General features: G+C 36.6%; 7 protein-coding genes across 8 annotated transcripts; 2 read left to right on the plus strand and 5 right to left on the minus strand.

Moving 5' to 3' along the window:
• Positions 1-33: 33 nt before the first annotated feature.
• On the minus strand, positions 34-2,535 carry LOC18033919. The gene is made up of 4 exons (XM_006422340.2): positions 2,217-2,535; positions 1,393-2,027; positions 814-1,014; positions 34-434 (listed from the first exon to the last, which is right to left on the minus strand). Exons 1-4 carry the CDS (start codon positions 2,440-2,442, stop codon positions 390-392), a joined length of 1,107 nt encoding a protein of 368 aa, XP_006422403.1. The 5' UTR covers positions 2,443-2,535; the 3' UTR covers positions 34-389.
• A 4,080-nt stretch (positions 2,536-6,615) lies between these two features.
• On the minus strand, positions 6,616-7,475 carry LOC18034399. Its single transcript, XM_006422341.2, has one exon. It carries the CDS (start codon positions 7,275-7,277, stop codon positions 6,771-6,773), a length of 507 nt encoding a protein of 168 aa, XP_006422404.1. The 5' UTR covers positions 7,278-7,475; the 3' UTR covers positions 6,616-6,770.
• A 1,107-nt stretch (positions 7,476-8,582) lies between these two features.
• On the plus strand, positions 8,583-12,679 carry LOC18034200 (CMP-sialic acid transporter 4). 2 transcript variants are annotated; one of them, XM_006422342.2, is made up of 15 exons: positions 8,583-8,734; positions 8,813-8,870; positions 8,945-8,999; positions 9,093-9,204; positions 9,305-9,384; positions 9,625-9,700; positions 9,793-9,893; positions 10,267-10,338; positions 10,709-10,757; positions 10,872-10,913; positions 11,129-11,250; positions 11,470-11,529; positions 11,615-11,663; positions 12,064-12,158; positions 12,290-12,679. In XM_006422342.2, the coding sequence occupies exons 1-15, from the start codon at positions 8,708-8,710 to the stop codon at positions 12,339-12,341; spliced, it is 1,050 nt and encodes a 349-aa protein (XP_006422405.1). In that variant the 5' UTR covers positions 8,583-8,707; the 3' UTR covers positions 12,342-12,679. The 2 variants fall into 2 exon arrangements, with proteins under 2 accessions (XP_006422405.1, XP_024033966.1); XM_024178198.1 differs by having other exon boundaries at positions 8,813-8,861.
• An 807-nt stretch (positions 12,680-13,486) lies between these two features.
• LOC18034612 (cysteine protease XCP1) lies at positions 13,487-14,899 on the plus strand. The gene is made up of 3 exons (XM_006422346.2): positions 13,487-14,324; positions 14,408-14,548; positions 14,641-14,899. Exons 1-3 carry the CDS (start codon positions 13,626-13,628, stop codon positions 14,851-14,853), a joined length of 1,053 nt encoding a protein of 350 aa, XP_006422409.1. The 5' UTR covers positions 13,487-13,625; the 3' UTR covers positions 14,854-14,899.
• A 119-nt stretch (positions 14,900-15,018) lies between these two features.
• On the minus strand, positions 15,019-19,016 carry LOC18035387 (uncharacterized protein At2g17340). Its single transcript, XM_006422345.2, has 12 exons — positions 18,532-19,016; positions 18,380-18,445; positions 17,840-17,906; positions 17,658-17,726; positions 17,123-17,263; positions 16,853-16,981; positions 16,622-16,708; positions 16,424-16,498; positions 16,264-16,341; positions 16,073-16,150; positions 15,569-15,631; positions 15,019-15,452 (listed from the first exon to the last, which is right to left on the minus strand). The coding sequence occupies exons 1-12, from the start codon at positions 18,699-18,701 to the stop codon at positions 15,372-15,374; spliced, it is 1,104 nt and encodes a 367-aa protein (XP_006422408.1). The 5' UTR covers positions 18,702-19,016; the 3' UTR covers positions 15,019-15,371.
• A 348-nt stretch (positions 19,017-19,364) lies between these two features.
• LOC112096210 (exopolygalacturonase) lies at positions 19,365-21,606 on the minus strand. Its single transcript, XM_024179373.1, has 6 exons — positions 21,333-21,606; positions 20,839-20,979; positions 20,580-20,756; positions 20,121-20,410; positions 19,785-20,013; positions 19,365-19,701 (listed from the first exon to the last, which is right to left on the minus strand). The coding sequence occupies exons 1-6, from the start codon at positions 21,519-21,521 to the stop codon at positions 19,474-19,476; spliced, it is 1,254 nt and encodes a 417-aa protein (XP_024035141.1). The 5' UTR covers positions 21,522-21,606; the 3' UTR covers positions 19,365-19,473.
• A 566-nt stretch (positions 21,607-22,172) lies between these two features.
• Positions 22,173-23,960, minus strand: LOC18033986. Its single transcript, XM_006422347.2, has 2 exons — positions 23,662-23,960; positions 22,173-22,667 (listed from the first exon to the last, which is right to left on the minus strand). Exons 1-2 carry the CDS (start codon positions 23,839-23,841, stop codon positions 22,494-22,496), a joined length of 354 nt encoding a protein of 117 aa, XP_006422410.1. The 5' UTR covers positions 23,842-23,960; the 3' UTR covers positions 22,173-22,493.
• Between the last annotated feature and the right edge of the window lie 6 nt (positions 23,961-23,966).

Genomic DNA, 23,966 nt, shown 5'->3' on the forward strand with positions numbered 1-23,966 from the left:
CGGGTCATATACCCTCATTTAAATAAACAAGCTAGTGTCCTTTCAAAGTGCTGGAAATTTGAATTAGCCAATATCAATCTAAATGTTCGTACAGGAAATGCAACTAATAAATATGATAAGGTATTATTTGAAAAGTCAGTTCTACTGTGATTTAGATTGTAATTAAATTCTGCGGTCGGCGGATATAATTGCGCAAAAGGATTATGGTATTCTGGTATGGATGCATCTATATCAAACCTATAAAAAACAAAGAAGGGGGGGGGGGGGGTGGTGAAGGGAATTTAAAAGAAATTAGAAAAGGAGAACCCTGCTTGCAGTCTAACATGACTAATAGGGGATTAGTGCGCTGATTAATAATAGGGTATTCTATATTGATTTGTAATCACTTGCTATACACCCTCTGAAACAGCAGTTTCTTGAGCTAATGAGATTTCCTGCACACAGGAAAAAAAATGTTAAAATGAGCACAAACTAGTAAGACGATGCCCATGAACAACTACATGGACCCTAACTGAATGAGTGAGATTATTTCAGTAAAAAGAAAAGGACAGATGGGAAAGCCAGAGTGGTTACAAATGGAATAATTTGATTAGCATAGGAAGTGTCTGGCTGAATTTAGACTAGATAGAGTGTATTATGATGAAATTTCACAAATTAAAGGATCAATCCTTCTCGTATTTAAGTTTTGTTTTTAACTAAAATTTGTCCATGGATTAGCTCCACTAAAGTTCTAATCTGTAATTGCTAAGGGGTTAAATATAAAAATTGAAACAGATAAGTGCTGACTTAATAAAACCTTTTATATATACTTGCCTTTAACTTTGCATCACCGGAGAAGATGCATTTTGATGAAATGGCATGTCCTTGATCAAACAGCCATCCTGCTTCACACATTGTTTCACCATCCTCACTTTCTTTTATTGAACACCATAATTGCCTGGGAAGCAATATTAGATTGCTTTCATCTCTTATTGACTTCTGAACACTGTCTCCTAAAAGTTCACGAAGAAAATCCTGGAGTTCCGCAAGAAGTTCATAATATACACCAATCAGGCCATGAAGTACTACTCTATGTAAATTGCTCTTAAAAACCTTGAAGCACATGTGAGTAAACTCATGTATTTCGAACAGGCAACCAAGAAAGTTTTGATTATGTATTTTCAAAGAACAAATTACATGATCAAGAGCCCATATTGCTTCAGGACTCCAAGTTCTTAAAATATATCCTTTGATGGCAGCATAATACTAATGCGATGCAAACAAAAAATGACTTATCTGAAAAGTGCGAAACCTTAATGAGCTTATATAAATTTGAAGGATTCACTATTTGGTCCATAGTTTATAACAGAAAATATGTGAAAAGAAAATGAATGAGTAAATTCGAGAACTCACTTCACATGAGCTGGTGAAACTGGCAATAGCGCTAGGGCCCTGCCAAACCCCAATGACCTCTGAAGCTTTCAAGGCATCTGTAGCAGCGAAACCAGAATCGCGGATGGCACATCCCCCAAGCTGGTCACCATTTCTAAATGGTCCATACCACTGCTCACAAAAAACTCTAAATTTGTCTAGTATAATCCTTTGTTCTTGTACACGGAAAACCTGAATTATCCTCACACGAGACTCCTTATCCTGAGGATTGATCAAGCAATGCTCAACCTCAAATGCATCATAGTCCCCAGTTGGCCAAAAAGCCACATAACATCCGGTAGACTGATAGGCAAAGGCAGAAACCTTATTATGTACACCGCCAATATTCCGGACATCAATGCTGTAGTGAGTTGCAGCATCAGCTTCACATCCAACAGTTGGGAGCAATTTTATTGATTTGTAAAACATAACCTGGTTGTCCTCTGGTTGAGCAAGGGTGGGGCATTGAGTCTGCCAATCGAAAACCTTAACCTCCCACTCTCTATAGGCCTCAGGTACAGCATTCTCTGGAAGTTCAATTGGGTTACCTTCTGTTGTAAAGTCAGCTCCAAATCCATCCCACTCACCAGATACATTTTTGGCAAATTCTGACCATGCTTTAACATCCAAAAGCATAATAAAAATCAGATAAAATCCCGAAACTTTTAACATTAAGAAACAAATAAATTATCTTCATCTTATGCTATAGAACAGATAAAGTGACATCAAAATCAGATAAGAAAACATAAAAAGAAAAAAAAAATAAAGGAACTTTACTTTAGCATCAATAAAGAAGAGCAGCTTACAATTAGTGGCGGCACTGGAAGTGGGATCGGAGCTTTGAACAGCAACACAAGAAGTGGGCGAAGTTCTAAGGTGAGATTGATTGTTGGGTTGAACTTGAAATTGAAGATTGAGTTTGGGTTCTTTGGGATGATGATGGATGGTGGCGAGTTTAGGTTTAGGCAATGGGAAACTGAGAGAGTTTAAGGTTCTGTTCTGGGAGATTATGCTGTTAGCTGCTAAAGCCATATTTATTTACAGTCTAGTTCACAGAATGACAGTCCACACCAGAGAGTCCTGCTCCTGCTGCTCTGCCTATCTCTGTTGTCGGAAACAAGTTCAGTTATGTGGGACAATGAAAGAAAGAAAGAGAAGGATATTCTTGTCTTGATTCAGCCTCAGCCATTGGGTTGGGTTGGGTTGCAGTTATCAAGCCCAACAACTTTGGTTGGCCCAATTCCTTGGGACTGAAACCAAACCATTTACCATAAAAATATAAATGTTTCCTTTTCATGTTATGTTTTTTTGACAAAGACGAAGCCGTCGGTCATGACTCATGAAATGAAGTCGTTTAGTAAAGAAACCTTTGATTGAAAAATAAATAAATAATAATAAAACGTGCTCTCGACTGGACTGATCTGGAATCTGATTCATGTGCAAGACCAGGAGAAGTAGTCTATTCTCTCACCTACCCCGACCCACATCACAAAAATTTCCTAAAAAATTTTTAAGTTCAAGTAGGGATGGCAATGGATTGGATCCGATCCAAGATCCATGTGATTCAAATTCAATTGGATCGGATTTGGGTCGGTTTAAAATGAATTTGGATCAGATTTGGATATCAATGTGCGGATCTAAGATGGATCTGGAGTAGGTCTGGATCTATCTTAATATTTAAATCCATATCCATATCCAGCAATCTTTTAATTTTATTTTATTTTAAAATTTTCTTAACAATTGTGGAATTATAATGATAATAAATTTTATTCATAGCACATTAGTGATATTTACCATGCATTTAAACTCTTCAAACTTAAATGTTAGTTTTGTAAATTTAAAGGTCAGCCAAGCCCCAAAGCATGTACATATAATATTCAAATTGCAAATCAAATAATACAACTTGGCAATTTATTTTATTGTATTGGCTAAACAATTTTTAAGGAATATAGTTATTCATATATTTAGTCAAATATGGTCATAATAAAAATAATAAAGCACTAAATATAAATCATATTTAATTTATATGTCATTATCTAATGTTGTAGGAATGATGGCGGGTGTCACCGGCGTACTCACAACATTCTATTCGACGATGGTTAGCTGCCACCACAGCGCTACTAGAAGAAGAACAAGGACTTCTCGGCCGATGTTTTTTTTTTTTCCTTCTTAATTTTTCTTTCTTTTTATTTTATATTTTGAAAAAAAATTATATAATTTATTTGTTATCAATACATTTTAGCCTTCAATTTTCATTCTAAAAAATTATTACTTTTTTATTGTTAAGTTTTAGAATTCATGACAGATTTAGAACAGATTTGGATTTTAATTTTTTTTTCGGATTTGGAGCAGATATAGATATTTATTTCTTTTTTAGAGTTTGATATGGAGCGAAAAATATGGATTTATGATGGATCTGGAGCAGATACGAATCTTAATTTTTATTATGGATATGGATCTGGAGCAGAATAGATCTAACCCATATCTGCCCCATTGCCATCCCTAAGTTCAAGTTACAAAAACAAAGAGGCCGGCGTACGTACGTTAAGAAGTTGAGGAGACAAGGATACCATAACATTTTTCTAAGTGTTGTTGCATGAAACACTACCACAAAACAAAACAAAACAAAAGCACATTTAATTCTCTTCTAGAGTTTAGACTCATGGTGCGTTTATTATAAGAAAATCAAAATATACTAAAATTAGAATCAGAATAAATTATTTACTTAATTTATAAGACTTAGAATTAGAATCAAAATTCAGAATGAGCTATATTTATTTTTAATTTGTCTTGCAATCAAAATCGAAATTAGTTAGATTATTTCAAATTACGAAAATATTTTTAATTAACTATTGTCATAATTCTTATTTTGTATTTTAATTATTGTGATTATCATTATTAACAATATTGTTATTAACATTAACATTAATAAATTAATTTATAGTACTCTTACCATTAATATACTACTACTAATAATAATAATAATAATATTAATAATAATAATCGTCGTCGTCAAAATCATTGTAATCATCGTAAGCATCATCATCATTGTCAGCATCACTAATCGGAACGCAACGGGTGGTGGTGGTGGTGGTTTGACTTCCGCGGTGCGGTGACCGACAATCAACTGCTGCTCCACAGGCGACAACAAGGGAGCCTGTAGTGTCTGAGTTTGCATTTTTTTTTTTCCTCCAACGAGAAGCTTGCGATGGCATTTTCAAATTATAATAATTTTAATGGGGTAAAATTGTTAGTCCGGGGAATCAGAGAATAATTCCCAATTCCCTTGAGAATCAATCTCCTATTCGTAATTTGAGGCGAGCCTTACAATTCTGATTCTAATTCGGCTAACAATTTTATTATTATTAATCAATGACCCCCTAGCCCCGCCTTATCATAAATACCCTTTCCTTTGGGTTTATACTTTTAATTATATTATTGTCCTCCATAAGCAAAAGCACCCGCAGAGAGACTAATATTGTGTTAGATACAAACATACAATTTTTTGATATAAAGGTCTTGTTATCAAATATTATGTATTCTTGCATGCACCTTGCTTCGCCAACAGCCATTTCGTTTGTCTCGACGATCTCATGCTCAATCTCACTGCCTCATCTCTTCTGTACTTTTGCCATATGCCTTTCTATCAGTGAATCTAGATATATATGTGCATAGATTACACCCACACACACACACAAATTAAGTTAATAACCTGCAAGATCCATGCATGATACGATCGTCCATTACTCATAAATTTATATAAATTCGGCGGTGACCATGATGGGATCCATGTGCCCTTTACACTTTAGTCGCAGCACAAACTAGAAAGCTTTTTGTTTTGTTTTCAATTCTCTATTCAAAAAAGAAGAGAAGATATTTGAGCGATTAGATGATATTAGATTAATTAATCACCGACACTTTTTCTTCTGGATCGAGATGATTGATGATTCTAAACCCCACTTGATGACAATCAATCTTTTGTTAGGAGTATACAAGGGCTAACAATAACACTAACAAAAGGAGTCAAAGGGCTCATGACATCAAATATCAGCTAGCTAGAATGATTTGCGTGAGACAATTGTCCATTATTTCAGTGTGTTGATATGGTGGGATGGTATTCTATTGTTAGATTGTGAGATGGGATGGAATAGTAATTTCAAATTGAGACCAACCATTTATAGAAGAACCCACCAGAATTAGCCGGTCTCACACAACTTCTCGTCAATAATGTCAATAATTGGCTCTTCTTACTCAGATCGATTTTAATCAGCCCCACAAATTAAGCAGCAGGCTGGAGCAGACGCCAGACGGACGTAGCTTGCTTGTTCCTCTTCCTCCTCTATACTCGATACTCCTTGGTAAATAGTGAAAGGGAATCCATACAGCTTATTAAAAATAAAACAAAATTGTGGCATCGATCGGATGCTTTGATTCATAACATGTGGTCCTGCCTCTGCAGCCTGGCAAGTGGCAATCATTGGCTGGCCTCCTACTTCATTTCTAGTCATGCAGATGCACCGACGATTTGTTGAGCCGGTCCTCCCCTCCTGTTCAATCCCTTACCGACTGAATTTTTAAATTAAGCTACGAGTTAAAAAAAAAAAGAGTAAAAAAATACATGCTTGCTGGAGGGACTGTCGGTTGAATAATAACTCGTTAATTAAGTGCCAGCGTGTTCACATCGGAGAGAGTAGCTGCTGGTTAGATCTATGACTATGAATGGATCGGATCATTACAAGAACCACTACTGCTCATTGCAAAAGAAGCAACAACATTAATTTGATTAATTTGACCTTAATTATATTACAAACACTACACACAATATTGTATAGCACTTTCAACAATGGAATTATAATGGAAGGAAGCAGTTTGAAAAAAAAAAAAAATAATAATAATTAAACAAATTGAACAATATGTACTAGCAACATCAAAAGCTGACGACTAGCTAATTAATAACAGGCACCCAGTTGATCCGGCTGCAGAATGATCGATGCACATCCAAGAATCTCGCCCAGCAGCAGCACTTTCGATCTCTTCTTGGAATTCAACTTGCAGCATCCCACTCACCACATTCACATTTATACGTATATATAAAGTAGAACGCTAACAGCAAAACTGAAGGAGCTAGCGAGGGAGGGAGCCAAAACAACTTAAAGCCATGAATTAATGCATGCATACAAAAATAAAACCAAAAAATTTATTAAAAAAAAAGAAAGAAAGTTGACGGATGCCATCCATGACCGTGATGATCTGAATCTTGAATGTTGAATGAACGAATAACAATTCTTATTCCACAGCATTAAGCTTCATATATGTGTATATATAAAAGCTAGGTAGGTGTAGGCGTACAGCTAGCTTCATTAATCTTGAAATATCTTTGCAGAAGTAGAGTCAAGATTCTTGGAGTAGTGAAAAGAATTGTACTTGCATGTCCGAGGGAGATCAACTTTGTCAGATCCCATGAGCTTCCTAATCTCGGATCTAACTTTGTAGAAAACATGTCTCCAGCTACCTTTGTTGTGGCAGCCAAGAATCGTAGTTTCTTCCTCATTCATCTCCAGATCTTGAGCAAACGGTGGCTTTCTCGACAGGATCCACGACCAGCTCCAGTCCCACCATTTTCTTATGGAAGTTCCCGCGTATTCTCCCATGGAGGACACGGACTTGGATCTCTGAAACTGAAATGCCCATGATTTCGTTTGTGCCGACATTGGCTGGATCTTTAGTGACAGTGATGATAGCCTTCTGCGCAGTGAGCCCCCCTGTTCGTTCCCAGCTGGCTGTGACACTGGGAGAGACTTGTTGCTCGCTGCCATAGTTGTGGGCAAGAACGGTTTTTTCTGCAAGGTTTGAATAATGGAGCTCATGATCGATTATTGATGATTGATGACTGTATTTGCGGGCAATGAGAATGCCAATTGCCAAGGAAACTTGAGATGATGGGGCTTCTGTTTGCGTGTTAACAACTTTTGGGAATGAAAACAGAGAGAGAGAGAGAGAGAGGAAGAAGAATGAAGCAAATATTGGGAGAAGAATGGTGTGTGAAAGAGAGGGTGAAATGTAGTGTTCACTCACAATCACAGCTCCATCACAGCCTGTTTTATTCCTATTAGCGGTGGCTGATGGGCCTATTTCGTTGTGGGGTCCATTCTTTTTTCTTAATCTCTCTCTTCTTCTACCGAAAAAGTGCTTTTGAGAAGTTGAATTCAATGTATGTCTGACAGGTGGGCGAGAAGTTGCTTAATTGGCATTGATTAACTTATTAGCTTAGGAGTTAAAAGCTGTTTTACATTTCATATTTTATGAAATATGAAATGTAGATGTAGACATTGGCACTTGAAATGTTGATACATTACATATCGCAACACGGACCGAAAATCGTTTGCAATGTATATTCTTTTTTTTTTTTTTCAAACAATTTTAATTATAATGCTTTGCGATTCTAATGAAAAATGGGACATGGGGAGATATTGTTAATTCAATGTATGTTGTAGGGAGTAAATATTTTTTGATTGATTTGATTAATCATTAGGAGTTTAAAGAAAGATTTCACAGCTTTGCATGCTAGTTTATTCCGTGCCTTGCTGAAGAGAAGCATTTTAGATTTGCTTAAGATCAATTACTGTTAAGTCTTGTCTCCTGAAATGTGCTCCAAATTATTGAATATTAAATTGATTGTTCCTATTCTGCATTGATCAAGGCTTTAGTGAGGTGTGTAAATTTTTTATTTTTAAATTTTAATGATGCGTTTGTCGAAAAGATGGGTATGAAAAAAAAAAAATGTTGTGAAAATATTTTGCCATCGAAGAAAAAGTCGTAAGGCGACCACGTCCATGTGTGTACATGAGAAAAGAAGTCAAGAATGCTTAGGATGCGAGAAATTGGAAGCAGCAGTGAAATGCAAGCAATTTGTCGTGTTATTGGAGGGACCGCTCTGATCTCATCTCGTGTTGTTGTGACTTCTGAGTTCTGACTTCTGAGGTGGCTCATGACTCATGAGGGTGGGGCCCACATTTCTAGATGTCGGTTGCGCGTCTAGATTTGGGCCATAAGTAGAGCACTAACAGCTCAAAATGTCGTGGGCTACAAGCAGCCCAATATAATAAAATGGGCCTCAAGCTTCACATATCGATCTTTTTTTTTTTTTTGGTAATTATTAATTTGACAGAATAGCAAGAAAATATCAACTTTTTCAGTTTGATCCGAGTGACGGGATCTTGGCTTGAACTAGCTAAAGCAATCGAAAAGCTGAAAAATTCACCGGAAATAGAGATCTCCGAGCATCCAAATTCCGTAAATGGAGTACAGGAAAATCAAAGACGAGGTAAATTTCCATTTTTTGCCTCCGTCATTTCCACTCGATGAGTTCAGATTTTAGTAGTAAATTTCAATGGCCTTGCAGGACAACGATGGAGGTGGAAGTTCTAGTGGTGACTTAGAAAGCTTAAGAGGAAAGCCTAGTATGTTTTTTTTTTTTTGGTTAAAGATCAAACTTTTCATCGCAAATTGCCTAATTTTATTTACCGAAATACAGTTTCTGTTACTAATGTGGCTTCAAAATCTAGTGAATTGGCCAACTGGAAGCGCAAGTAAGTAAACAAATTTCATTTTTGTAGGAAAGATGTGAATTCCCCCCCCCAAAATAGGAAAGAGTTTGTAAAATGGGTACTTCATTGTTGCAGATCAGTTGTTACACTTGCATTGACTGTTCTTACAAGTTCGCAAGCGATATTAATTGTTTGGTCTAAGAGAGCTGGCAAGTATGAGTATAGTGTCACCACCGCTAATTTTTTGGTAAGGAGCAGGATTATATAACATATCAACCTTAAATATCAAAGTTGTCTTGAGTGCTGATTGAAGTTGACATTTTATTTGCTCCTTTTGAAAAAATTAGGTGGAGACTTTGAAATGTGCATTGTCACTTGCAGCCTTGGCTAGAATTTGGAATCATGAAGGTGTTACTGACGATAACAGGTTTTTTTTTTTTTTTTTTTCTGTTTCAATCCCTTTTACTTTCATTAAAAATTTTGAAAGATACCAAGAAAATCGATAAAATAATTTTTTTAATTTGGAATTATCACTTTATTGATTATGTGATTGTGTTTACTGGTGTCCGGTGTTATTACTTTTGCAATTAATAACAGATGATCTTATTGAAATTATTGAAGCTAATTTTAATTTCTTGTTCCAATTGTTATCCTGCTGTGGAACTAGGTTAAGCACAACTTTGGATGAAGTGATTGTTTACCCAATACCTGCAGTCCTTTACCTTGTCAAGAATTTGCTTCAGGTTGAGTCCGATAGTTGTTTGTTTTCTGTAAATACAGGGTCATTCTCTTCTTGTTTGATATGTGATTTTTTTTTTTCCATTTTTTGTGGCAGTATTACATCTTTGCTTATGTGGACGCACCAGGTTATCAGATACTGAAGAACCTGAATATTATCAGCACTGGTGTCCTATACCGAATTATACTTAAGAAAAAGTATTTCTTTTCATCTTGTATCTTGTTATGATGGAAAGAATATTGTTTATAACTCCTTAATAAAAACTTAGCACAGAAACTGAGACTTATGTTTGCCTACTTTAAGAATGTAAGAAACAAGAAGCCATTCTGCTTCTTTTTATACACTGTTGGTCTAAAAGCCGAAGTTGTTGGGTGCTTCGGTGAAAGGCATCAAAGCATATATGAACTGAGTTGATTTTCTGCTTTGTAGCTACAAATAGATAGCAAATCAACTGCTTTTTGAAGTCTGAAAAAGGGAAAAGCTATTGCATACTTAATCCAAAGAAAAACCTTACTGAATGAGTTATTGCAAGAGTCAATCCAGTCGTCTAACTTCGGATTTTGTTTTCAGGTTAAGTGAGATTCAGTGGGCGGCTTTCATTCTATTGTGTTGTGGGTGCACCACAGCACAACTGAACTCTAAGTAAGGCTTTTCATCACATTAGCCCAAACTTTGTCTCATATACTTATGTTACTTCTCTTTTGGCGTTTCAACAGTAATTATTCCCTTGGGGCAGTTATGTAGATGATTCAAAGTTTTAAACGTATAAGGTGCTTGCTGCCTGTTTGTGATAGAATATCAATGTTGTATTCGAGTATTAAGTAAAGAATTTTGAATATGTATATTAAAGATGAACTAAAAATCATAATCTCCATGTTTGTCATCATATATGGATGGTGGAAATCAGGAAACATCATTCTCCCATTGTAGTATGTGCAGTGGTTACTCTAATTCGCTCTTTTTTTTTTCCCTAATTTGTTTTACTATGCTCAGATTTCTGTTATTTTGGCAGTTCGGACCGTGTCCTTCAAACACCTTTGCAAGGTTGGATAATGGCCATTGTAAGTAGCTAACAAACTAGAGGCTCTTAATCCAGTGGAAGTAGTGAGAAGTTTAATAATAAGTTTTATTGCTTAATACTTTATGATTTTAATAATTTGCAATTCGTTTCGCAGGTAATGGCACTTTTAAGTGGTTTTGCTGGAGTATACACTGAGGTGAGGCGAACTTTTTAAGTACAACATGCACATTTTATTTATTTGGAGCTTATATAGTTTCCTCAACCATTTTAACTCGGCCTTTACATATATATTCTCAAACAATAAGGAAAATCTTGATTGAGAATGTTCTGAGCTTCATGAATGCATATTGCATTCCTCATTTTAATGATCTAATATTCGTAGTTAATTGTATGCTTTTCCTTTATCTGCAGGCGATAATGAAAAAGCGACCTTCAAGAAATATAAATGTGCAGAACTTCTGGTTGTATGTCTTTGGCATGGCCTTTAATGCTGTTGCCATAGTAATTCAAGATTTTGATGCAGTGATGAACAAGTAATTCTTTTACAGTCAGTCTACTCTCTCTTCTTCTGTCTGTCAATTTGTGCATCTAAGTGTGATTAGATTGGTAAAGACATCAATCGATGGCAGTGAAACTAAAGACCCCTCTATTTCCTGCTTTCAGAATCTAGAAGAATACTCCTATAATGGATTAATAATTCCTAGACATCTCAAAGTTATATATCGTTTTTAAGTAATGCATTTTCTGTTCAGGGGGTTCTTCCATGGGTACTCATTTATTACAGTTCTCATGATTCTTAACCATGCACTCAGGTAATTTTTGCCTTTATGGCTTTTAATTTTACTGTTTGTCTTGATATTGTGTGCATGACGGTTTATCTATTGGTTTGCTCTGTAGTGGAATTGCTGTCTCCATGGTAATGAAATATGCAGACAATATTGTGAAGGTAATAACGATGCTTAAATTTTTTGTTAAGTGAGATTTACTATTTTGATCAATAGCAAACTGCTCCGATATTTAAGCTCTTCTAAATATACCAGCTAAATTTGAAGCTCTTCTTGAGGTCCCCACTGTGGCCAGTCACGCAAGAAAGGATTTCTCAAACTTGCTCAATGTTTTTTTATAAGAAACCATAAAAATAGTGAATTATTAACTTATTTCTTAATATTGTGAATAATTAAATTTTATGAACTTATTTTCATATAAAGTTTTCTATTCTTCAGATCACCTTATTGAGTATGGTTATGGTTGCTGATCTAATTTTTCAAAGAAGGAAATGTATCTGGCATGTTTCTTTCATCATTTATTTGAAGTTTTTTACTTAATAGCTTCACAATGTGGTGCAGGTGTACTCTACCTCTGTGGCTATGCTTCTCACAGCAGTTGTTTCTGTGTTCCTTTTTGGCTTTCATCTTTCCCTTGCCTTTTTTCTTGGTTCCATGTAAGTTAAAATTTTTTTCCATATGCTATAACTTCCCATAGTTGTAATTTATTTTCAAGGTTTTGTGCATAATGGATTGCAGTAGAATACATTTATGGTAATTCATTTACTTTCATATACTTTGTTTCCAGTGTTGTCTCTGTCTCAGTATACTTGCATTCAGCTGGGAAACTACAAAGATAAGGGTAGCTTCTTCATGCCGGCTTCCCAATTTGCACAAAGCAAAGTATGCTTGCATTGTGTACTAGTGGTTTGACAATTCTTGGTATACTCTTATTCCAGTGGAAAGCAACAAAGAGAGTTTGCTGCCTGCCTCGTTGCAATATATCAATTCAAAGTCTTGCATCCCAGGAACTTTAGCTTTCATTTTTTCCAATTGATTATACTGGAATCATTAAATCAAACTCAAGCTTATATAGTGATATGTTTTCACCTTTTTTTTTGTAAATTATTTTACAATTAGTTCAAGAAATGATAAATTGGATGTCAAGATGATTGTATCATATGAGAGATGGTGATGCGTTTCATCAGTTATAAAAAATCATCTTGGATATTTAGATTTGTTTAGTAATGAGGTACTGTAAATTTTTTGTTACAACTGTGCTGTGGTAGGAAAAAAAAATTGTAACTACGAAACAAAAACTAATAGTATGTAGTAAATATAATTTTTAATAATAATTTTAGTAAAACTATTAAAAATATAATAAATTTTTTATCATAGAAGTATAAAATTAAATTAACTTAACTTTTAAGCTACAATAATTAGTGTTTACTAAACACTTTAGTGCTACAAATTTTAAGGTATAATTGCTGAATCTCAATTTCAAACAAAGCCTTAATATATTTGTGGAATTTATATGATGTTTTATTATACCACACTAATACATGTGTTATGTTTGAAGTCATTTATGTTATGAATGCACCCCTCTTCTTTTTTAATACGGACAAACAACCCAGATTATTTAAGCAGTAGAGATATTACTAAACTCAGGTTACAAACTCAAGTGGTCCAATTGAAAAGATCGATCCCCTTAACGGAAAACTGAAATATTGTTAACTCGATCTAGTTTAGGGGCTGCCATGCATGCATGGTGATGGTAGTCTGATGACTATGCTTCTGGCATAGCATTGTAATTTTACCATTTTTAAAAAAACCTCAGTTCTTCTCCAAGCTCCCATTACTCTCTCTAAAAAATCCACTAGCTTGGCGTATTGTCTTACTCTCGCGCTAATAATATCAGGATTCCAGACCAAATCTATCTTAAACAAATGAACATGCTTGGGACAAAAGCCTGGCAAAAAAGAACCAATCGTAAAGACTCAGTATTCTAGAAAACAATTCAATTTTCAATTACTTCACTTTAAAGCAACACGTGAAAGAGAAGCTATAAGTAGCCAAACCAATCTCCTTTGCGTCATCTCATCTACTCCTTCTCTTCTCTGTTTGAATCAAAATCGTTAGTAGAAATGGCCTTCTTTTCTCATTCCAAGCTCTTGCTTCTTTCCTTGTCTTTGTCTCTCTTCGCGTGCTCTAGTCTGGCTCATGATTTTTCCATCGTGGGTTATTCACCAGAGCACTTGACTTCCATGGATAAGCTCATTGAGCTATTTGAATCATGGATGTCTAAACATGGAAAAACTTACAAATGCATTGAAGAGAAGTTGCATAGGTTTGAGATCTTCAAAGAAAATTTGAAGCATATTGATCAGAGGAACAAAGAGGTCACTAGCTATTGGCTTGGTTTGAATGAGTTTGCAGACATGAGCCACGAAGAGTTCAAGAACAAATATTTAGGATTGAAACCTCAGTTCCCCACGAGGAGACAGCCTTCTGCCGAGTTTAGCTATAGAGATGTCAAAGCTTTGCCGAAATCTGTTGATTGGAGGAAGAAAGGAGCTGTTACTCCTGTCAAGAACCAAGGTTCATGTGGTAGTTGTTGGGCATTTTCAACTGTTGCAGCTGTGGAAGGCATCAACCAGATAGTCTCAGGAAATCTAACTTCATTGTCCGAACAAGAGTTGATTGATTGCGACACAAGTTTCAACAATGGCTGCAATGGAGGTCTAATGGATTATGCATTCAAGTATATAGTTGCAAGTGGAGGACTCCATAAGGAAGAAGACTACCCATATCTTATGGAGGAAGGCACTTGTGAGGACAAGAAGGTGAGTAGAAAGAAATTATTAATGGTTAAAAACTAACAGCAAGGAATTTTTTTCACTTACTATGTTTATTTGATATGTTCTAGGAAGAGATGGAGGTAGTGACAATCAGTGGCTACCAAGATGTGCCAGAAAACGATGAACAAAGTCTCTTGAAAGCACTGGCTCACCAGCCTGTTAGTGTAGCCATCGAAGCTTCTGGCACAGACTTCCAATTTTACAGTGGGGTAATGAAGCGTGTTATACAATGCATCTCTTTCATGTTGTGTATTGAAGGCTAGTCTTCTGAATTCTAATCATGCATATGCCTTTTTTGTAGGGTGTATTCACTGGGCCTTGTGGAGCTGAGCTCGATCACGGCGTTGCTGCAGTTGGATATGGAAAATCAAAGGGTTCAGATTACATCATTGTGAAGAACTCATGGGGACCCAAATGGGGAGAGAGAGGTTACATAAGGATGAAGAGAAACACTGGAAAACCTGAAGGACTCTGTGGCATCAACAAGATGGCTTCAATCCCCCTCAAGAAGTAAACAACTCTCTGGTTTCTTTTGTTGCCATTGATCAATTCTTTTCATTTCATTTCTTTCTGGTCGCTTCCCACTTGAAGTGACAATACTTGGTTTGCTTTCTTTCCTACTTTGATAATAAACATTGCGGCTTAATATTGCACAAGAACAAAAGCATTCGTCCATTAATGAGAAAGCAAGCGAACAAGCACTAGAGCAGGAAGTTTGTAACAGATACGTACAAACGTCCACCCACAAAGCACCTCAACTTGAATAAAATAATGATAATAACAGTAATTATGAAGCCGAACTTCATAAACAGGAAAATACAATCCACCCGACAGGAAAATACAATCCACCCGACATCACAAGTATGGAAAAACCATTCGGGTGCAAGTCTTCGGATTTTCAGTTTCCATTATTGCCTATAAGGGTGAAATTTTGACATTCATATGCTTAAGTTTTTATGCTCTAATATTCTATGTGCACTGAATGATCGACACAGGACGAATAGGGTTAGGGGGACAGGCAAAGAATCAACTTTAACTTGAAACTTCATTGTATTTAAAGACACAATCATAGAGCCGTCCTCCTAGAAACTGGGCAACCTCGGGATGTTTGACCTGAAATAAAGAAAAGCCAAAAACAAATGTGCAATATTAATACTTAATGCTGAAAATAATTTCATTAACTAGATTCTAGAAAATAATAATAATATTACTACAAATGAAACAATCACCATCCCAATCTTCAAGGAATCACATTTGAATTGAGCGTACAGATTTGTTTCAATTCCACGACCCTGACAAAAACAATAAAAATTTTTAACATTATGTTGACGGATACAACATATTAACCACCAGATTACATGCTTAGATGAAAATACTACACTCATGCAATTTATTAATAACCAAAAGAAGCATATATATACCAATATCACATTAACAATCTGGCTATGCCACTTTTAAGAAATTAGCAGAATCAAATCCGCCAGAACTCTCAAGGATTTTTTTGACTTACAACAATTACAGATTTACAATGTTATCTACACAAGACAAACTCAACTTTTCACCTATAGAGCAACAAATGATAACAAAATTAGCCCTGATATGTCGTTGACCGTTACATTTGCATTTTTGCTTGAAATTTCTACTCATTCAAAAACACACTAGAAAATGAACCAAGCTTCAATTAAAAGAAGTGATTTAGTTTCAGTTGTATCTTGAAAATATAAAGAACATACCATTCCTTCTAAGATAACTAGGTCTGCATCACTCGCTAGGTAGGCAAGCTCTTGTGATACTGCTGTAAGATCAATAACCTACAAGAGTTTTGAAAATGAAGAGATTATTAACATACATGCGATGACTCAAAGACATCTTTCTACTGATGCAATGACTTTAAGAAGTAAAAGGCAGCACTTCCATTTCTTACTGGCAAATCATTGCCAGAATTGGCAATCAAAAGCTTTGAAGTATCAACGCCCATGAGCTGCCCCTTTTCATCCTTCAACTGAAATTGGCACCACATTATAGTCATCCAAGAAAAAGAAATAATTGTAGCTTTTACTTTTTATTTTCATGTTTTCTGTCACCTTTGACATGATTTCAATCAGTTCAGGGTAGGTTACATCATTGATTGAAGGTAAGTCATTAGCAGCCAAAATAACCTGTAGGGAGTGAGAGTGTGAGAAATTAAAAAAAAAAAAGAATGTGCTTCGTCTAAATAAGTAGAAAGAGTGACTACAAACTCAGTTGCATAGCAACCGACATAACTGAATCAGAAAGCAAACCTGAGTTCCACGTCGGAGTAATTCCCTTGCAAACGGTAGGATACCTAAAATTATATCCGCTCCAGAATTATCAACAAAAATGACAGCCTGTAATGGACCACAACAGAACTGGTTAGCGCAAGGGCGTACTTATCATATCACTGATGTTTTCCTTTTCTCTTCCAGCAAAATGCTTTCAAGGATGTAACTCTTTGAAAAAGAATATCAACATAAACCATACAAGGAACTCGCCTTCTTCCAAGCTTTCTTGCTCCATTTCACTTTAAAGGTCTCCAAGTCATCGATAACCCAAGGCCGAGGCACAAGATTTTGACAACTAGCCAAAAAGGACATACCGTCCTTTGAGAAGACCTCAGCAAGCTTCAAGAAATGAAAAAAATAATATGATAAGTTGTTTATCATATGAATGAGTTACAGCTACTATGATCAGTATACAAACTGTCGGACCAATGGCTTGTTCATTAAAATTTATCATAGTCATCCAATCAAAGATTAACATACCTGTGCTGAACCAAGATCAAATATGTTTCCAGCAAATATTCCTCTGATCAGGCTCTCTACGCGCTTGCCTTCATCTTCGATAACATCGTTAAGACGAACCACATCCCCAAATAAGGATATAGCCTTTGCATTCTCTTCATCCTATTATGATTTATCACAGAAAGGAACACCCTTTAGGTCATAACAAATAAATGGATGATGGCCATTAGTCAATATCAAGGATCCCCTGTCCTCCCATATCTCTAACATCTAATCCTCCTCTCTCTCCATCAACTCTGTCATTTGACTAGTAATATTGCCAGACAGTCAACAGGAAAAGGTCAAAGAGTATGTTATAGATCTCAAGAATCTCCAAGCTCTCACCATAGAGTTTGAAGATGGCCATTAGAGGAAAGGGAACCTAGTACTATAGTTATTCCTAGCAAATACAAGTTATCAGTATCCGATGGTTTTAAGTTTACTTTATTTCACAGGTAAACTCTACTTCCTTGGCATGTGAAAGAAGACCTTGACGTATTTTAAGTCTAACATTTACCTTGACTTTCTTGAATATATCTCTGAAGCCCAATTCTCTAAGGACTTGCTCACGAAGTCGGCAAAGAAGCTTGAAAATCCCCAAAAAGAGAAAAAAAAAAATTAGGCTCTCCACAATAGACCATTGAGAAACCTCAATCTGAAATTGATAATATGGAGTGGAAAACAGCATCCTTCACTTACAATGCAATCAGGTGGTCCACCATGAGTTTCTGGATCTTTCTTCATGTCCTCAAGTATCTCTGAATACCTTTTGCAGATTATGCACAAAAACTTAACAGAATCAAACTTACAGACAGCAGACTGAATTATTTATTGAAACAAACATGCAACAACAAGCAGGATAGGTGAACTCGTTCAAATTCAAGAGACATATATAGTATAAACAGCCATTTCAAGAACCTGTACTCTAGGAGAAACAGAACATCTAAATTCAAATGCCAGGCCGGATTTGAAACAAACCAACAATTCAAAGTTCGGAAACACATAAATATTCTAAACAGGAACGAACTGGATTTCCTAAGAAGGAGAAAAGGTCACCCAGAGTAATCAATTTCCGGAAATCAAAAATAACAATTAAATGATTCCCATACTAAGGATGATAGGATTTTCTTTTTCTTTTTGCTATGGGATTATTGAGTGTTGTTCGAGTTTAAATCGCAAAATATGGAATGATAATGTGAATTCAAACAAAAATATAAAAATTCGATATAAAAAAGGAACCTTTGAGCAAATTTCTCAGCTCTGACGTGAGCATCAGGCACAGTGGGATCACTCTCAGCTCGCTTCCTGCAACAAACAAACGTGTTAAAGGACAAATATCCAAGTTAAAACAGAGAGAGAGAATGAATAAAAAGAAAAAGAAGATGGCAGACTTGAAAGAAGGAATAGAATTGAGGAAGAGGTCGAGCCAAGCAATCTCAGTACGAGTAGGCTTTTTGGGATTGTCAGTTGGGAATCTGTACGGAATTGTGCATGCCCTGTAGTTTGTTTCGATCGGAGTCGGAAGCAGTGGGAATGGAACAAGCTCCGATTCACTCTCCATTTCTTGCGGAATGAATGAAATGAAGAATGAAGAAACAAAATGCGAAGCAGCTGACTTATTATATGTATAGAAAAAGGGAGAGAATGGCAAGGCAACAGCTATCCTCTCAAGTTGGTCTGCTGAGAATGGATTCCGTTGTCTTGGGGGCCGTGCTCTGCGTCTGCGACCGCCCAAATCCTCCCTCTCTCTCTCTCTCTCTCTCTCTCTCTCTCTCTCTGTCTTTCTTTTGGAAATTAGAATACGCTTCTCTGTTCTTTACTTTTCCTTATTTTACTTGCTTTTTGTTTTCAAGAAAGAAAGAAATCTCCAAAGATACTTATAATCTTCTATGTTTTGAATTGGTTTACTCATAAACATTGATTGGTTAGATTTATGCGTGGCTTCTAGAATATCTTTAGAAATTCTGACTGATGTTGATGTGATGGCTTCAGTTAGGGATTAATTTCGCTTCACCCCCTTGTCGTTTTTGTTAATAATATGTTTTTCCCCATATGTTTCAAATATCATCAACTAACTACTTGTGACTGTTGAGTTTTTGTTTGGCTCCAATCCATTCAATCAAGGGTGGTGGGTGTGGCTGCCAATGCCATGCCAATCTACAAAGAAGGTGGTGGTTGCCTTGGGGGATTTAAATTATTTAGAGCAACTCAGGAGTAACTGCACTTTCATTTTCACATGCTCAGATCAGAAGCATGAAAATTCTACATGAGAGAAAAAATAAAAATAAAAACCATAGGAGCAACCAAGTGCGCTTGAACATTACATATTTCCACTAAGCGCACGGTGGTGGTACCTGGGTACCAATGTATTTGGCTTCTACATTTTTACAAGAGGAAGTGGGTTGTTTCTCTCCTGATGACAAGTCTAAATGAACATTTTCTAGGTAAATATTCTGGCATGGGATCCCTTTGCTGCATTCCAGTGCCACTGCTACCGCAGAAGATGATGTCCCTCTTATGTTCTTGAAGTATATATCACTTAGCTTCACCCGGGATGGTGGCTGCACTCAACCATCAATGAAACTTTCATCAGTTCTCTCCATGAGTGAAACCTAATTTGAATAGAATGTATGTAGTGACTTACTTTGGTGGGACAAGAAGTGAACGGACAATATGCCTGATCAATTATAATCGGATTGCTTACGTTGTTCATTATGATATTTTCAAATGTCATATTGGTGGCTGCACTGCTACCCGGTGAGTTAGCCCATGTCTTAATCCTAACACCATTCATGGTCCCTGTCATGGTGCTGTCTCTGACAACAAGGCCCCTCACATCTCCTTCATTCGGGTATCTTCCCAAACTTCCAACGCTGTATTGCATTATATGCTTTGAATAACAGGTTAAATATCTTCTTAAAAATGATATTATTTAGTCTAAACCCATTGGACCTACTGCTAACAAGAGTATCAAAGTTACCTGATGCCATGCCCGGGTCCACAAGTGATGCTAGCGATAGTCACCTCGGAATTGCCTTGCCCAACAGAGATGCAGTCATCACCAGTGCCAATATGTGATCGTGAAACATGGACACTAGAACTTCTTTCAATGTGGATCCCATCAGTGTTGGGACTGTTGGCTGGCGCTGAAATTTTAATTTTACTGCCTCTGAAGTTCTTGCATTCCACAAGAGCTATATGAAAGGACTTGCTATTCACTGAAGTTATTCTTCGGACAATAGTCTTTTTCATTGCTACAAATTTTACATTCTGAAAGAAGAAAAATGAATTGTCATCAGGCACCGATTTTAAGGCCATACCTTACAATTCTTTACTTGAGAGACTGACAAACCAATATGGGCTTCAGATATTGACAACATGCATAGTACAGTGAATTATTGTAATAGCTTGTTCTGGGGTAGTGGTTTATAGTGCATACGGTTGGAAGAAGTTTGCAGTTGAAGTGGGTGGGGCACCCATTGTAAGGCCATGCTTTAGCTCCCCGGCCATCAAAGGTTCCTCCTCCGGTGAGGGTTAGCCCCTCCACCCCACCAAATTCAACCCAGCCAGCACCAAATCTATACTCAGACAAATTTGTCGATGCAATCAGATAACCCTGCAAGTTCATTTACCAGATACTTTAAACAGAGGAAAAATGAAATTTTGCCTCAAAAGTAAATAAAGCATTAAAACCTCACCTTCATCTGAACGGTTATATTTGATACATTTTTGCAGGGGCCTGCGAACTTAATGGGACCAATCAGGTATGTTCCATGAGGTACCAGAAGAGTTACCGCACCTGTTGTCTCACATGCCTCCTTCCATGCTGCTTCGAAAGCCTACAATCGTATTGATAAGAAAAGGTAAAGTGAGTTACAAAGAGCTAACCTCACTTTCTTTGATCATCCTCGTGTATCAACGGAGAAATTTTAACAATTCTCTTTGCATTACTCTGAGCTAAAGCTCAAGTCTCAGGTTATCAAAGCGAAGGCTTATATTGAGAACTAGGATATTGACCTGGAGAGATGCAAGTTAAATTTGGTAGCAAGAAGCAAGATCGAATACAATTCAAAGACATTACACAGCGTGTGTTCTTCCCTGCTTTAATTTGTCAAGTCAAACAAATAAAAAGAAGGCTACAAGCTACAACACTTCAAGTGAATCTTGGAGGAGAGGGAGAAAGGGGACAAACTTTGCTGTCATCAGTACGACCATCCGCTCTTGCACCGAAGTCCTTCACATTGACTAGAAGAGAGCTAGTTTCCTTGTAATGTATGTTCTTCACCTGTGCTATCATTGTTCTACTTCCCCCGGCAAAAGCATCACTGAAACAAATAATGAAGAGCACCAACAGCAATTTGGAATCCAGTTCAGTATTCATTTTAAGCTATATGTCTGCTATGTTTGTGTTCTGCTGATTTGTAGTTCTGATATTCACTCATTCGGAGTTTCTCGCGAGTCATAAGTTGGGCAAAGTGTACATAATTCCATTGATTTTGAATTTGCAAGCGCGGGCTTTTTGAGTTGGCATGTAACTGTCCTTAACTCCTTCCCCACTACATCGGTGGTTAATAACCGTCGGTTCCACAAGTGCGATAAAAATTTTGGCAACGTTTTATGAAAGCAGTGAGCAGTTTTTCCATTTCTCAGGTAGACTATCATGATGGGGCTTCTCCTGAACTTCTGCTAACATCATTTCTCACCTTATATTCTTGAATTGATGCTCTGGATCAAACAAACAACAGCGAGGATACCTACTAATTCCTATGTGCAGAAAGGAACATGACGGCTTAGCTCGCCTAGGTTGCTCCCATTGCAAATGGTAGCCATTCACCTGTTCCTACAAACCACACATTGTTGGATTGCTTTACTCGAATATTCTGCATATGCAACAGCAACAACAATCTCCTAATTGGAACTGTTGAGCTTCACCATCCTCAATCATTGTAACTAGATCCAGATTACGGAAGTTTTAAATCCAGAACCAATATACCTAACAGATTCTTAGCAAAATCAAATGATGCCTGACTCTCAGCATTTAATATATCATTTCTTTGTTTAAGCAAAATATGTACATAACAACCATAACATTATGGTTTGAAGGATTAGGGAGTAAAATCAATTGTAATATCAGTTCAAATCTCACTAATCATTTGTAGCCCTTCTTCCTCGATTGAATCTATTCATATGCTCCGGGGCATCATTGGTTTCTGTTTAAATGAACTGCATACCTCCATATACATAATAGTGCATTTGAATGAATAACAAACTGGGCAAAACTAATTGTGAAATACATCAGCATATAAAATCCTGAAAACTATCTTCCTTTTCCTACACATTTTGTTGTAAAGCCTCATTTCTTTGCCTTTGCAAACCTGAGGCATCGATATTTTTCCCCGCTTACGGTAATCTCAAGGGCTCCATCTTGGTTATCTTGATTTGATGCAGTTCCCATAAGGACACTTTTCTCTTTCTCTAGGTTTTCTTTCTCCATCTTCAATCTTGCTTCCTGACGGGCAATCTCGGCCTGGAAAATGGATAACAACATATGAGAACTTGCTCAAAAACCACCAGCCCCAAACTCTAGTGACATCTAATACTAAAATGACAGAGAGAAATTATTAAATCAACATTATAGATGCGTAATTCTAAGTTTGCCTTTCATCTGTAAGTTCAACTCATGAGCATGCACACAGTTTTCAAAAGAACATGAGACAACAATGGCTACTTCCGCATATGGTTACAAAGACAAAAAGGCCATCCAGGCATCCACACAAGTAAACACGTCATTAATTCCCAACAGACACAAAGCAACAAGCTTGCTTCTAAAGCGCAACAGAAACTATTAAATGTACAAGAAACCAGAAAACAGAAAATAGCACAGCCATAAAAGGAGAAAAAAGGGGGGAAAAATGTATATATAACCTTTGGATCATTTAGAAACCAAATGAAATAGAAAAGTGATTACTTGAAAAAAAAAGTATAAAGTGAGTAGCTGACTCTGTTCAATAAATTAAAAGCTGCCAAAAAAAAAAAAAATCAGCCCTTTTGAATTTACCCATTATTATCCCACAAATCTATGGTGGGGAAACTCATGGAGGGCATGGCATCACCTAAGTAGTATCTGAATTTAATTAGTTATGGGAAAGAAAAAACACCCCACTGTAGACAAATGCCAGGACAAGATTAGGAAAGGTGAAAGCTTGGCAGCGCCATTGACAGTGCCCAGAAGCAACACCGGCACTGCTCGGTGGTATCCTCAGACAAACATGCTCATGTTTGGATTTAGAAGTGCTTTTGGCCCTATTCTTCTACTGAAAGCACATTCAAACAGGCAACAGCATCTTATTTTAGTTTTACAGGAACTAAATTAAATTTCACTCTAATCGACAACAAACAAATGCCAAAAATCAATTTTTTTTTTTTTTTTTTTGGTGTAAAGAGAAAGAAAAATGAAATTGGAAAATAAATAAAAGAAAAGGAAAAATAGAATTAAAACAAAATAAATAATTTAAGGAAACCTCGCGGCGGGAGAGTTCGGCCTTCCAAGCGGCTTCACGCTCGGCGACTTCGCGTTCGCGTTCTTCGATGTAACTCTGCATCTCTCTTTCTTTCATTATCCTGTCTTGTATGTCTGCGTCCAACGCTTCTTTCAGCTCCTGTACGAACTTGTCCACCACCGTTTTTATTCTCAACGACATCGTTTTTTCTGTTCCTTTCGCGTAAGTTCTTTACTCGTACATTCTTCACTTCTTCTGATAAATCCCAAGGGAAAATTAATGATTAATTGCAACTCCCGAGGAAGAAAGAAAGAGGGGAATTTTTT

Source organism: Citrus clementina, unplaced genomic scaffold (assembly GCF_000493195.1).
Source record: "Citrus clementina cultivar Clemenules unplaced genomic scaffold, Citrus_clementina_v1.0 scaffold_8, whole genome shotgun sequence".
NCBI lineage: Eukaryota > Viridiplantae > Streptophyta > Magnoliopsida > Sapindales > Rutaceae > Citrus > Citrus x clementina.

Excerpts from the sequence above, each read along its gene's own strand:
- LOC18033919 (XM_006422340.2), bottom strand. The coding sequence starts at position 2,442 with ATGGCTTTAGCAGCTAACAGCATAATCTCCCAGAACAGAACCTTAAAC. Across the intron at positions 2,028-2,216 it reads TTCCAGTGCCGCCACTAATT|CATGGTCAGAATTTGCCAAA; the intron begins GTAAGCTGCTCT and ends TGGATGTTAAAG. Across the intron at positions 435-813 it reads CCGGTGATGCAAAGTTAAAG|GAAATCTCATTAGCTCAAGA; the intron begins GCAAGTATATAT and ends TCCTGTGTGCAG.
- LOC18034399 (XM_006422341.2), bottom strand. The coding sequence starts at position 7,277 with ATGAGCTCCATTATTCAAACCTTGCAGAAAAAACCGTTCTTGCCCACA.
- LOC18034200 (XM_006422342.2), top strand. The coding sequence starts at position 8,708 with ATGGAGTACAGGAAAATCAAAGACGAG. Across the intron at positions 9,205-9,304 it reads TCACCACCGCTAATTTTTTG|GTGGAGACTTTGAAATGTGC; the intron begins GTAAGGAGCAGG and ends TGAAAAAATTAG. Across the intron at positions 9,701-9,792 it reads TTGTCAAGAATTTGCTTCAG|TATTACATCTTTGCTTATGT; the intron begins GTTGAGTCCGAT and ends TTTTTGTGGCAG.
- LOC18034612 (XM_006422346.2), top strand. The coding sequence starts at position 13,626 with ATGGCCTTCTTTTCTCATTCCAAGCTCTTGCTTCTTTCCTTGTCTTTG. Across the intron at positions 14,325-14,407 it reads GCACTTGTGAGGACAAGAAG|GAAGAGATGGAGGTAGTGAC; the intron begins GTGAGTAGAAAG and ends GATATGTTCTAG. Across the intron at positions 14,549-14,640 it reads ACTTCCAATTTTACAGTGGG|GGTGTATTCACTGGGCCTTG; the intron begins GTAATGAAGCGT and ends CCTTTTTTGTAG.
- LOC18035387 (XM_006422345.2), bottom strand. The coding sequence starts at position 18,701 with ATGGAGAGTGAATCGGAGCTTGTTCCATTCCCACTGCTTCCGACTCCG. Across the intron at positions 17,727-17,839 it reads GTGGACCACCTGATTGCATT|CTTCTTTGCCGACTTCGTGA; the intron begins GTAAGTGAAGGA and ends GGGATTTTCAAG. Across the intron at positions 16,342-16,423 it reads TGATTGAAATCATGTCAAAG|TTGAAGGATGAAAAGGGGCA; the intron begins GTGACAGAAAAC and ends TGCCAATTTCAG.
- LOC112096210 (XM_024179373.1), bottom strand. The coding sequence starts at position 21,521 with ATGAATACTGAACTGGATTCCAAATTGCTGTTGGTGCTCTTCATTATT. Across the intron at positions 20,757-20,838 it reads ATATAACCGTTCAGATGAAG|GGTTATCTGATTGCATCGAC; the intron begins GTGAGGTTTTAA and ends ATGAACTTGCAG. Across the intron at positions 20,014-20,120 it reads GGACCCGGGCATGGCATCAG|CGTTGGAAGTTTGGGAAGAT; the intron begins GTAACTTTGATA and ends AATGCAATACAG.
- LOC18033986 (XM_006422347.2), bottom strand. The coding sequence starts at position 23,841 with ATGTCGTTGAGAATAAAAACGGTGGTGGACAAGTTCGTACAGGAGCTG. Across the intron at positions 22,668-23,661 it reads CCGAACTCTCCCGCCGCGAG|GCCGAGATTGCCCGTCAGGA; the intron begins GTTTCCTTAAAT and ends TCCATTTTCCAG.